Source organism: Sorex araneus, chromosome 1 (genome assembly GCF_027595985.1).
Source record: "Sorex araneus isolate mSorAra2 chromosome 1, mSorAra2.pri, whole genome shotgun sequence".
NCBI lineage: Eukaryota > Metazoa > Chordata > Mammalia > Eulipotyphla > Soricidae > Sorex > Sorex araneus.
Genome location: NC_073302.1, coordinates 25701031 through 25714975, shown reverse-complemented (window position 1 = coordinate 25714975; position 13945 = coordinate 25701031). Strand labels below are relative to the sequence as shown.

The window sequence follows — 13945 nt, the reverse complement described above, 5'->3', positions numbered from 1 at the left end:
CGGTGAGCACCGTGGCCAGGCGTGGGAGCACCGGAAGCTGATGTGTGATGGGCACCCCGGGGAGCACACAGCCAAAGCAAGGAGAAGTAGGGGGGAAGGGGGGGTGGGGGGAAGGAGGGGGTTTCTGAAAATCTTCTATTTTTTTATTTTTATTTATTTATTTATTTTTAGGAAAGAAGGGTATTTAAAATGAGATTTTGAATGTTTCAGGATGAAATGCATGTAAATGAAATAAAATGCATGCATTTTTAAATTTAGATGTGTGGTAAATGTATTATTAAATGACCTTAAAACACCTAAACTGAGTGTTTTTTTTTTTCTCTTACGGAAGCTATTAAAATGTCAGTCCACCACCAAACTTTCTCTTCCATTTCATTATTCTGGGACTGTAAGGTTTCTTTCTTTTTTTTTTCTCCTTCTTTTATTTTTTTTTTAATCCAAATCCCAGTTTAATCTTAGTACCAGTAATTAATACTGGAAAATAAAACAATGAAGCCTTGAAAAATGAGTTACCTTCCAAATGATCCCGCTTTGAGTTACCCTACCTCCTTGAATGCGGAATCCCATAGCCTGCGAGGTTATGTATAACGGAATAGAACAATCAACAAAGGAGGCATGCAGGCTGCAGATACACAGAATTTCAAGTATTCACTACAATCCTCTAAGACTGAGTTTATCTCTGTCACCCAAAATCATTCAAAAGAATAAGCAAAAAGTTACTAGGGCACTAAGAACTAATTTAGAATTTGTCATTTTACGGATTGCCTTACTTATAAAGTAAGGCAATCTAACTCAGTTAAATAACATTGAATATTAAATCTAATTGTCATGTCTTTCAATCTCTTGAAGGAAATTCAATAGACATAAATTGGAAAAATACCTAAAAACCACCTATCTGGATCAACTAAAAAAAAAAAAAAAAAAAAAACCAGGACTTATGTTTATAGGCTGATCATTTGGCCAAGGATTAAATTGATTGACTCACACTAGTCCCGCAGGAAATGGGAGGCATATACGACCATGCATATGGGTGGTGATGGTTGCTGTGGGTGACACTGGCATCAGACACTATTTTACACAGTCGAGTTCAACCCCAATATTGGAAACTTCAGGCATTTTAACAAATGCTTTCCCTTTCACTCATTTCAACAGGAAGAATGAAACTCTAATCTCTACATTTAAAAATAATCACTTTCATCTATTTCTAGAGTACTGTATCTTTTAAGCTCCAATGGTATTCCCACTGAAGATATTAATTTTTATCTTATATTTTTGTTTTGGGGGGGCCCACACAGCAGTGCTCAGGGTTTACTCCTGGCTCAGTACTCAGAGATCACTCACGGCAGGCTTGGGGGACTATATGGGGTGCCGGGGATCAGCCATGTTCAAAGCAAGCTCCCTACCCCTGTACTATCACTCCAGCTCCATCCCACTTAAGATATTCAGCATCTTATTATGCTTGAACTCAATATACATAAATGACATCATTTCTTACTATGTGTCCTAGGGATTTAATGAAATTAAGTCTCCATCGTCGATATATGTACAATATATGTCAGAGGTACAATACTCCCTTTATTTATCTATATTATCCTTTATTGAAATTATTTCAAATGCATCTTCTGTAACTCATGCAATCCTGTAACATGTTTATTAGATATAAGACACAGATGCATTCTTTAGCTTGAAATTTCTGGAATGCTAGCTATTTTTAAAGAGAGACAAAAGATAAAATTACTAATTTGCAAGAGTATCATGCAAATCTTTCAAGTTTATCCTGAACAAAAATCCCCAAGAAAGAAAGGTAATAGTATTCGCTTTCCTTTTCAGTAAACTATTGTGTGATTATGTGCTCTCACACATCCAAAAAGTCCAGAGTATCAGGCTGAGCCATATTATGAACTGAAAAGGGATAGAAGTAATTTACTTCTATAAAAGGACCACAGCTACAGAAACAAAAAAATTGGACAAGGAGATACCATCTACATCCCAAAGAGTCTTGAGCTTTCAACAAATTGTAAATTGTATGCTGATGGTAATGCTTCACGACCTTCCATAGCTTATAATTAGAATTTCAAAAACCAAAATTAAATTCGACATATGAGGAGAAACACAGAGAAGAAGGCAGTTTAAAGGCAGAAGTCATAGAACTCAGTAGTAAAAACCAACATCCATGTGTTCATTTACCTTCTTATTTAGCCAGTGCCAGAGCTTGAAGACAGGGGGTGAGGTAAGAAAGGAAAGATAAGAACAGTGGGATATCATTAGAGAATGTCATAACAGTATGAAAAGAAAAGAAAAGAAAGTCACCAAAAGCACAAAGAGGAAATTGCCCCAGAAGAAAAACTAAAGAGAAAATTATCTCCAATGGGGGGAAAAAAAAATCACAATGCATTTAACACAGTTTTTAAATCTAGTGAATGTCATCTTCCTTTCAATCAAGTATACAATGATTGAAATGATGGCAATGACGAGCTTTATTGACAATTCAACAAGGAACGTAGATAAAATATGTGTCTGGGAGTAAAGAGTTTGCAACCAATCCAAAGATGGGGTGATCATTATTAGAATTTCTTCACCTACCGTGCCCTAAAAGGATGTATTCATATTCACATATAGCTTCTCTGAATTTTACAGCAATAGTTTTATGGTATTTGTTTCTCAATATTTTTTAAAAGTAGAACATTTTAGTGCTCATTTGAAATAGTGAATACTTGGCCAAAAGGCTGGCACCTTTATGACTGTTACTCTTTGGTACAATTCCTTCCATCCCATGTATACTTTTTTAAAATGTATATAATAACCTGTTGTACTTTTTTAAATGTCATCTTATCTAAGTGACGGTTTAGTATACTTAATAGTATACAAAATGTTTAATATACTAAAAACTAATTCTAGTTGATACACACATAACCTAATAATTGGAAAATCCAGATTTAAGACATTATTGATATAAAAATATAAAGGCTAAAAGGCATACTTTCATCAGGGAGAGTATAAATGTTCTCTGTGACATTTACCCTCAAGTACACCCAATGCACATTTATATACAATTAAATCTCTTATAGGTAGAAGAATCAGTTTCAGAAACACTGATCAAATCAATTTCAGAAACACAGAATTAAAAATTTAATAGGAACATGAAAAATAAATTTCTTCCAAGGCAGCAAACAAAATTTTTTTCTTTCCCAAGATAGAATACAGTTTTGGCACCAATTACAGTTAAACAAATATTCACTTTGTGATAATGATTCTGACCTATAGTAATTATAATAGAGTACAGAATGTTTTACTCATTTTACCCAAACTGTCCAATTTGCACGTCTTTTTCATTAACAAACATCTATTGATGCCCCTTGAACTTCACTGACAAAAATTAAGTTTTCCTAAGTGAAGAACTCCAAACACAGGATGTACGTGGAAACACAAAAAATAGGATTTAGTTTCTATCACTTCTAACAGGGGTAGAACAAAGACATAAACTAAACTGACTGTCATCCTCTTTCAGTTTTAATGATTTTTGGGTCTGGTCACTGGCTGTGCTCACTGCTTACTCCTGGCTCTGTACTCTGGGGTCACTCTTGGTGGTGCTGGGGGACCTTACATGGTGCCAGAGATTGAACCTGGGCTGGCCACGTGCAGGGCAAGCTCCTGATCCACTGTACTGTGCCTCCCCAGTTCAAATCACCTTCTTCAAACAGAGGTACTAAATCTGCTCTAGTAAAATAAAGAAAATAGTCAAGTTTAAGTCTATTGTTTTTTAATTTAGGGGTCAAAAAAAATTTAGGGGTCCAAGAGATGACCCAGTGAGGCATGCTTTGCCTAGGGAGATCAGGGTTCAATCCCCAGCACCACATGGTTTTAGGAGTGTGACCCAAAAACAAAACTAAAATAAAATTTTATTTCAAAATTAAAACACTGAGATATTAATCTTTTTATAATTTTTTTTAAAAAACCTCCCACATATTTTTAAGTAATCCAGTACTGCCGAGAGCCGTGGTTAGACTGGGCATTCTCCTATGATGTATTGGAAAGAGATAAAACTAGTAAACATTTTGGAAGCCTAGTCAGGCAATCTGTAAGACAATTTAGTCCCACCTTTTCCTTTGACTGGGACTTTTGTCACTAGTCTAAAAAATATCTACCCCTGCCTCTTCATAGGAACTCAAGGTATTACCCTCAGCCCTATCTACAGCTGGTCTCAGGTGTCCAGTATTTCCCTATCATCCACCGAGGATGACCTGACCAAGGCAACGGCTATGGCTTCCGTGACAGGGCATGGCTTGCACAGCACTGCAGAACGTTCCAAGTCCTTCCTGACTCTAATTCCCATGGCCTTCTACCCTCACCTCCTACTCATAAGCACTGCAGACAATCCAGTCATGACCATTTTCTTGGGTTCCCTGTGCACTGATGTTGAGGAGGAAGTCTCTCTGCCCTCACATTGCTCTGGTCAACTGTTCTTCCTGCCACGTGCATTAAAAAAAAAAAAAAACACCACACCCACTTACTCTTCCAAATATACCCTGGCATCACCTGTTCTGCAAAACCGCCCTTTCTTCCCTGGCCTCACCAACCAGAGAGAGTTATTACTTACTCAGCCCCTTCACCACATCCTGTACATTATCTTCCTACACAAATTTTAACAACAGCTGACACTAAGCGCTTATGGGGCACCAGCCTGGGATTCTACGAACTATACACAGATTAGCCCATTAGACCCTCAGAAAGATTCCCACTCTAGTAACAAGGAAACCAGGGCACAGAAAGATTACAAAGTACAGTACAGAATACAAAGATTTCAAAGGCACATAGCCAGTAAGTGATGAACCAGATCTGAAGTCAGAAATTGCAATTCAGAGTCCAGGCTCTGTGTCCTTAGCTCTAACAATACTTTATAATTTATAATTCAGTTTATAATTCTGAATCACTAAGCACTGAACCACCACCCCCTATTTTAATGGGGCCCTGTCTCTCTCCACTGAACAGAAGTTCTACATCTGGTTTTTCATGAAACATCTGATTTTGAGACTTAGCAAACTCTCTGACAGGTGGATTCCACTTTGAAAAATATCCACTGAACTAACCTGCTCCCTGGCCAAATAATCTCAGGTAAGACACTTTAACCCCTTCAGATTCCAATTCGGTCCTTAAAAAATGAGGAAGTTGAATGAGATATTTCCCAAGAACATTTTCTCCCAGGAAAACTAGTCAAACAATACTTAAACGAAGTCCATTCTCTCCTCATATTAAACTGCAATTCAGAACTGATCAACTGTGGCAACATAAGCACACTAGGTCATGAAATGGGACTGAGTCCATGAGATAAATAACCTCCGTTAAAACAGTTCCAAGTTCTTCATAAAATACTGTACCTTGCTATCAACTTTCAACAAGAACTTCCCAAGTCCAATGATTGGCCATGGTGCCAGGGCCTCCTGCCGCTCCCTCAGGAAGTGCTCGATGCTCTGCCACCACACGGAGCCTCGTTTCTCCAGGAAGTTCACAACGCCAAAGTGAATGACAAGCTTTTTGAGTATCCACACTATACAGAAGATAAAAGACACAAACATGAACAAGACGTAGGCTAGAAAGGTAAAGAGTGAGAAGCTTCCTTCATTCCATATAATCTTTCTCACATAGTAAAACCAGCTTTGAAAACAATTCAGTTTTTAACTGAGGAGGGGGAGGGAAATTTACGGTACCACACATTGATATAGTGGGATAAACACACACACACACACACACATACACACACACACACACACACACACACACACACACACACACATTAGCCATCTGATGTACTGGGATAGATGACCACAAGTCAGGGATTATTTTATCACCCTGACACGCATAAGATACTCTGTTCATGAAGATTTCAGTGATGAAACTCTGTGCTCCTCACCCCCTCCACATTGCGAAGGTAAAGATTACTTACCCCTGATATGCCTCTGTCTAGTTAGATATAATAAATAACAGCTCGTGACCAATTTTGTTCTTTTCCTTGGGCATTTGATGCAAAAGGAGCAGAGAAGTAAACGGTACTCCACGCTGCTCATGATTTTATAGCATCACAGGGGAACATTCCTTTGTGCTTCTATTTCTCTGTCTAAAGGTACTTGGTAAACCTGCATCTAAGCCCAGGACTTGCTAGAATGGGCTCGGACAAGGCTGCTGCAGATGAGCCAAGACTACACCCTTCACATCAGGGGTGAGAGAGCTTCCCGCCAGCCCCACAGTTAGGGTAGTGGGGCGGCCTTTGGAGCAGAGGTTATGCATCCTCCTAAAGGTCAGCTAAGAGGATGATGGCGCCAGAAGAAAGTATGACTAATCTGTGAGTGGAGGCTTGAGTATGGACCCTGGAGAACAGGTTCCAGTCATTATACATGCCCTAATTGCAGGGACTTCTGTGTCCTTGGCTCCAGCCTTATAATCTGTTTACCACCCTTACAGTTTCTTAAGCAGTGCTCAGGGGGTCAAGGGCCACACCATGCACCACTCGGCTGGGTTTCTGGGCCTAAAGGTTCTGGAGGTGGTCGTGGGTGTATAGGGGGCCATCCAGGTCATTACAAAGGTGCTGGGGGCCATCCAGGCCATTACAAAGGTGCCTGGGGCCATCAGGCCATTACAAAGGTGCTGACGGCCACCAGGACTACACCCAGAGGTACTGGGGATCCAACTCGGGAGCCTTCGCATGCGAGGCATGAGTCCCAGCCCTTCCAGCTGTCTCCCAGGTGGCCACACTTTACCCTTTGAATCATAACTGTAATTTTATCAGTTCAGCGATTCCTCATACATTTTTAAATCTCTAGAAAAGTCCTGGAAAAGTTTCTGTAGTCTCTAAACTAAGCTCTCTGTAGGCTGAAGGGGACTCTTGGAGGTCACCTTCTTCTGAGTCAGCTTGCCCAGGGCCGTGCCAGAGTCCTATGATAACCAGAAGGTTACAAAATGACTAGGACAGGGGCCAGGAATATGGGTCAAGTGGCAGAGCATGCCCCCCAGCCCCAAACCCCGGAACCATGGGGAGTAGCCTCAGAACAACAGCCCCAAAAGTCTGATTTCTAAATGAGATGACTATGACAAAATAACTGTAATTTAGCAACATTAAGGAGGAAAAGGGGGTTCCCAGAGCAACTGACACCTGATTTGCCAGCATAAAAGAAATCATTTGGCAAAACCAAAATAGTATGTCGTAATCCAGAAAAGCACTGTAAACACAGTCTCATCAAGTGTTTCTAGAAATTCCTAGCAAAAAGCAGAAACAATTACTCCTTACTCTTGCTAGTGTTAGAAGACAGCCTTAGAGAGAATGAACAGGAGCTAGAGGGATAGAACAGCAGATAAAGCGTTTGCCTTACACGCAACGGACCTGGGTTTGATCCCCAGCATCCCATATGGTCCCCCAAGCACTGCCAGGAGTGATTCCTGAGTGCAGAGCCAAGAGTGACCCCTGAGCATCACTGGGTGTGACCCAAAAAGCCAAAAAAAAATTAATAAGGAAAAGAGAATAACATAGGTCATATGTTACCATGCTATTAATGTGTAAAGACACCATTTAACTGACTTATGGAAGGCTGTATTGCATATTCCATTTTGATATGTAACACATAAATACATATATACACACATACATACACACACATATATACATACAATTCAATTTTATGTCAAAGAAAAATAAAGATTTTGCGTACATTTATCTCTCAAAATCTGTTTCCTTTAAGATTCACTAAAAGCAGGTCCCAAATACTAACAGTAAACCCCAAAGCCCAGATTTTTAACAGAACCCTGGATGGCTGAACAGAGACCTCTCCCCGGGCACTGATACCCTACAAAACTGTTAAGAAACACATCTTCACATCATGTAAGGCATGAAATTCCGCTACGTCAGTAGTACCATTTGAACGAGTGTTTACCACTTAAAATGCAAGCGTGACTATTTATTTCACAAACCAGTGGGGTCATCTGCAATTCTGAAAATCGATCTGGGAGGGAGAGCGACCTGCGATGGGCACCGGCAGCAGCTGCACGATCCACAGGTTCAGCCAGATCTGGACGCCGATGATGGCCCACACGAGAAACACGAAGTAGACGTCGCTGGTTTTCTTCTTCCTGAGAAACGTCCCGATCTCAGGCCTCTGTCTGCCCAGGGTGGGCGACGGGGTCGAGGGGGATGGAGACGAGGACTCGGCTGGAGGAGGTTCTCCCTCGTCACTGGCTTCTACGGAGGGAAAAAGAGAAGAAACCAGCGGCCACATGAGCCCACCTTGGCCAGCAGCAACTCGGAGCAGTTCGCTGGCCCACCCGATCTGAAGCCTGGAACATGCAGCACGGAGAATGTGCTTACGCTGGGTTAGAAAGAGACTTGACCAGGGACTGTAGCGATAGCACAGTGGGTGGGGCGTTTGCCTTGCATGCAGCCAACCCAGGTTCAATTCCCAGCATCCCATGTGGTCGCCTGAGCACCGCCAGGAGTGATTCCTAAGTGCAGAGCCAGGAATAACCCTTGTGCATTGCCAGGTGTGACCCAAAAAGCCAAAAAAAAAAAAGAGAGAGAGAGACTTGACCGTTTGCAAATGGACTGAACAAGGTGCAGAAAACTAATGCTGACAATGTTTAAATCGAGGAACGTTGAAGTCTTTAGGGAGCAGAATTGGATATGGATATATATCCTAACTTCTCTACAGGCTTGATTCTGTTATAGTTTTTTTAGGACATAATCTCAATTTAAACACCAACAGAAGAAAAACGCATTACAAGAGGGCTCAGAACCATACTAATGGCCACTAGAATTTCTGTATCTTAAAGAAATCCCCACTTTCACTGTAACATTAAGTTTGATGTGCTTATGTTTTTGAGACAATATGGCTCTTCAGGGGCTGGAGTGATAGCACAGCGGGTAGAGTGTTTGCCTTGGCCGCCAACCCAGGTTTGATTCCCCTCTCGGAGAGCCCGGCAAGCTACCGAGTATCTCGCCCACACAGCAGAGCCTGGCAAGCTCCCTGTGGTGTATTCAATATACCAAAAACAGTAACAAGTCTCACAATGGAGGCACTATTGGTGCCCACTCGAGCAAATCAATGAGCAAAGGGATGACAGTGATAGTGATAGGGATGGCTCTTCAGTGTGGTTCCACCTGGGAATGGAGCCAGCCGCTCTCACATGAACCAAGGGATTTGAATCAGACCTTCTTGGAGTGAGATATAGGATGCTGGGGATAAGAATTTTCAAATAAAGGAGGGGCTGGAGCGATAGCACAGCGGATAGGGTGTTTGCCTTGCACGTAGCCTAACACGTAGCACGTTGGCTAACCCAGGTTCGACTCCCAGAATCCCATATGGTCCCCCAAGCACCACCAAGAGTAATCCCTGAATGCATGAGCCAGGAGTAACTCCTGAGCATTGCTGGGTGTGGACCCAAAAAGGAAAAAAAAAAAAAGAATTTTCAAAGAAAGGAAACTACACTAAACCAGTTCACATAAAGCTCTGTGTCCTAACAATCCAACTACTGTGATACATTTACTGTATGAATATGTTATTTCTACATCCCAGATTCACCAAGAGGCACCATCTACAGCAGAAACCATATAACTTTGAGTGGTATCGCTCAAACATGCACCATGACGATAAAAACGAGACCCTAACATTTGTACTTTGCCTTACCCCTCTCACCAAAAAAATGTACTAACAATGCAGGTACACTATTTCAGAAAGAAACATGAACAGTCACAATCGCTCACACACACACACACACACACACACACACACACACACGTGCCCCATACTCTTTCCTTGTTCTTACCCGCCCCTTCTCCCTTCAGCCTTCAGCTGACCATCAGCTCTGGGAGAGCTGAACTGTATGGTTCCGTCTCCCCTGAATTCCAAGCACACAGACTAGCACCTGATACAGAGCAGGTGCCCACAAAACCTTTGTTGAAATAATGACTTTCTTACTATTTTCTAATTTCATAAGCAACGAGACGGTAGCCCTCTGAGAGCTAAATCATCATTTCCCCAGTGTTACGCCAAATATGAAATGTAGAGCTATGGGCAAATTTTCACTTTTGATTCAGCAAGCCCTGCGTGAGGCATGGGGAGCCCCCCGCCCCCAAACTACCACCCATCCTGCGATTTGGCATGAAGGCCCAAGTTCATTACACTGTGCTTCTGCCTGACGTTTCTCTATGAGCATCTAATCTGGAAACTTCCTGTGGGGTAGGGGGTAGGGGGTGGGGGTAGATACTTAAAAGTCTAAAATGCAAACATCATTTTCTCACCAATTTTCTAAAGACCTACAAGAAAATTTTAGTTTTCCAACCACCCTTAATGCCTTTTTCTTAGGTAACCCCTTTCCTTCAGTCTCTCGTAAAGTCGGCTCTGGAAGCGCATCTCCTTTATGCTCCTGAACTCCGACAGCCGTTCCAACAAGGGCACCCGGCGGAAGGCTTCTGGCAGAAATCCCTCTGGACTTAATTACTAAAATGCCAAAAATCCAAAATCGCGCAGCCACTATTGCGGCCACGCAACATCATATGCTCTTCATTATCAGCAAGAGAAAACAAATTATCCAGTGATGCCTTTTCAGCAGGTCTAACTGTTGGAGGCAAGTTCTAAATAATAATAGTGGGTCCTATTGTCGAAAAATTGAATGTGATCAAAGTAAAGAGAAAGTAAAGTGTAAATCATCTGCCACACAGGCAGAGTGGGGGGGGACGGGATGAGGGGGTGTATACTAAGGTTCTTGGTGGTGGAAAATGTGCACTGGTGAAGGGATGGGTGTTTGATCATTGTATGACTGAGACTTAAACCTGAAAGCTTTCTAACTACTCTCACAGTGATTTAATGAAAAGAAAGAAAGAAAGAAAGAAAGAAAGAAAGAAAGAAAGAAAGAAAGAAAGAAAGAAAGAAAGAAAGAAAGAAAGAAATGAATAAATTAGATGTGTAAAATTTAATGTATGAGTTATATAAAAATGTATTTAAAAAGTGTTAAGAAAATAGATGAGGGGGGAAGCATTAATTATAGGAATCAATGAAAAACAAAGGACTGGTATGTAGTAGTTTCTGATGGTAGTATTTTTAGCTTTGTGTTTCTGAAGGTATCCCTTCATAATGTCACTTACCTGCAGGCTGAGTGCAGGCCTGGTCTTCACTGCTTGACTCATAGCCTGTGATGGAGATGGCCAAGGTTGCTAGAGTAGAAGCCGCCATGGAGATGACTTGCCCTGGTAACTCTGCCCCTGTAAAACAAAGCATGCATTTTCAGTACGTGAAAGCAAACAAATACCACAGAGAATCATGAACACAGACAGAGATAGAACACAGCAGGAGCGCATAAACGCCCCAAGAAACATCATCCCACATTTTCAACTGCAATTGAACAGTTAACACTGACCCACCAAATGAGTATTTCACCGCCAGCAGAGAGGGCTTAAAAATAAACAGGACGTGGAGCCTGAGTACAGCAGGTACATGCTTGCCTTGCACGTGACCAACAAGAGTTCAATCCGTACCCCCTAGGGTCCCCCAAGCCTACCAGGAGTGATCCCTGAGTGCAGAGCCAGGAATAAGCTCTGACCACTGCTGGGTGTGACACAAAAACAAACAAACAAAAAGAGTCAATTTTAACTTAATGTTTAAAATTCTGCCATTCTAAGAACATGAACTCCCTGAAGGTAGACCATCTTCCTCTTCTTCTTTCCATTACTCACCTTTTATATTACAGGACAGTCTATAGTGCTAGCAACAATATGACATGAATGTATTATGCAATTATGTATGAACAATACCCACAACCACATGGATCTATAAGCACCCAGCACAGGCAATATCAACCACTTGAAAACTTAAAAGAGCACCATTCCTTTGTTTCCTATTATATATTTCCATGTTAAATTCCTAATCCATATTTCTAAGTTTAATCATTTGCACTGGGTTCAGAATTCTGTAGAGTCTACAAGTCTCTCTGTAATGGACGGCCATTAGCCTGCTGCAGTCTGCAAAACAGACTGGCCCACACAATTACAAAGTCTAACACTCCATGCGTAAGGGAAGAGTCCTACCCACTATCTTTCCAACCAGTATAATAGCTCTGTTTTTTTTAACTGAAATTTTATTAAGATAACTGTGACTTCACAGGGGAATTCCCCTGACCCTGCAAGAGCCTCCAAATCATTGGGAAAGATGAGTAAGGAGAGGCTGCTAAAATCTCAGGGCTGGGATGAATGGAGACGTTACTGGCGCCCGCTCTGGTGCCCGCTCAAATAAATCAATGAACAACGGGATGACAGTGATACAGTGACAGTGAGTTGGCATGCAGTTGCAGGATATAACAGCTAGAGAGTTGGCCTTTTTTCAGCCACCTCAATGGTACTATGTTGTAAAACAATCAGTGTATCAGCACAGATTATAAGCCATCACAATTTCATCCACTGCAAAGTTCTCTTCTACTGCCGCTTTATATCCAACCCCATGAATAAATGCTCGGATTGAAGATATGAGAAGAACACCCTTGCTTAATGAAGAACAAACAGTGGGAACCAAGAGTAGAAAAACAAAAGAGGTATCAAGTCATTACACTACTACATGCCGATGGCATGATCTGCAAACACTGGTAAGAGATACTGGTAGCACTGTAGCACTGTCATCCTGCTGTTCATCAATTTGCTCGAGTGGGCACCAGTAATATCTCCATTGTGAGACTTGTTGTTACAGTTTTTGGCATATCGAACATGCCTCGGGTAGCTTGCCAGGCTCTGCCATGCAGGTGGGATACTCTTAGTAGCTTGTCAGGCTCTCCAAGAGGAACGGAGGAATAGAACCCCGGTCGGCTACATGCAGGGCAAACACCCTACTCACTGTGCTATCGCTCCAGCCTGGGAGGTAGTGGTAAAGGGCACATTTAAAACAGAGAGAGTGGAGAAGGCAAAGTGGGCCTCATGTGGTGATAAACTAATAAAGGGAATAAAACCAATGGAAGAGTCAAATGTGACCCCCATGTCTCCTGATTATGGTTAGATAATATGCAGAAGAAATGGAGATTTTTAAATGATTTAAAAGCCCTTTAGACTTCCAAACTGATCGTATCAGAGGCCAGACAGGATGTAGTTCTTCAGTGCCCAAGAGAAATTTCTTAGGCTCCACTCCAGAACAAAGGTTGGGAACACCTAATGACTAAAGGCTTGGAACAAAAAAAAAAAAAAAAAAATGCTTTGAGTCAAAATTTAAAAAGAACAGAGTGCTCTCTCCCACATGAAATTAAATTAAAGACTAGCCCAGGTTCCTGCAAACCCACCTCTAAAGAAGTAAGTTAATGGTTACTCATCCTTGAGAGACTACAAATCTCTTTGTAGTCCCTTGATGGTCTGCTAGTAGCTCCTGAATAACCAGATCATTTTATTTTATTCCCCCCACCCCTCCAACCAGACATTTTAAAGCTCTTCAAACATGCCCTTTCAGTCAAGTAGCATATCTATTTATATTTCTAAACTCCCACTCAAGCATTCATTCACCAAACAATAACCAGGTCTTGTGCTGAGACCCCAGAGTAACAACCGAGTCTGAGCCCAAATTGAGACTTCGCTGAGGAGTCCATGTGTGAAGCACTCAGTACTTGGGAAGAACAGAAGATGGAAGCCTGATCCAGGCTTGGAGGTCACAGGAGGGTTCCCTAAGGTGTACCTAGTAAAAACGGGTAAAGATGAAGGAATGGATCTTAGGTTGTGCTGTTTAAGTCTCTAAGTACTCAACTGAGGTCAAAACACAGGCTACCAAGGGCCAGGAATAACGCCCCATAGTTGGCAGCCTGCCTCATGAGCTGGGGAAGAAGGCAGCTGGAATAGAGAAGGGATCACTAAGACAATGATGGTTGGAGGAATCGTTCAGGATGGGAGATATGTGCTGAAAGTAGATAAAGGACCAAATGTGGCAACCTCTCAGTATCTATA

At 41.7% G+C, this 13945-nt stretch overlaps 1 protein-coding gene across 1 annotated transcript in view; it reads right to left on the bottom strand.

The window, feature by feature from the left end:
* Positions 1–13945, bottom strand: part of TMEM245 (transmembrane protein 245) — a 94363-nt gene that overhangs the window by 62428 nt on the left and 17990 nt on the right. Inside the window, exons 5-8 of the mRNA XM_055125036.1 lie at positions 11123–11239; positions 8006–8224; positions 5376–5545; positions 2188–2211 (exon numbers count right to left, since the gene is read on the bottom strand). Of these exons, the coding sequence (XP_054981011.1) occupies positions 2188–2211; positions 5376–5545; positions 8006–8224; positions 11123–11239 (530 nt within the window). The remainder of the gene's footprint in view (positions 1–2187; positions 2212–5375; positions 5546–8005; positions 8225–11122; positions 11240–13945) is intronic.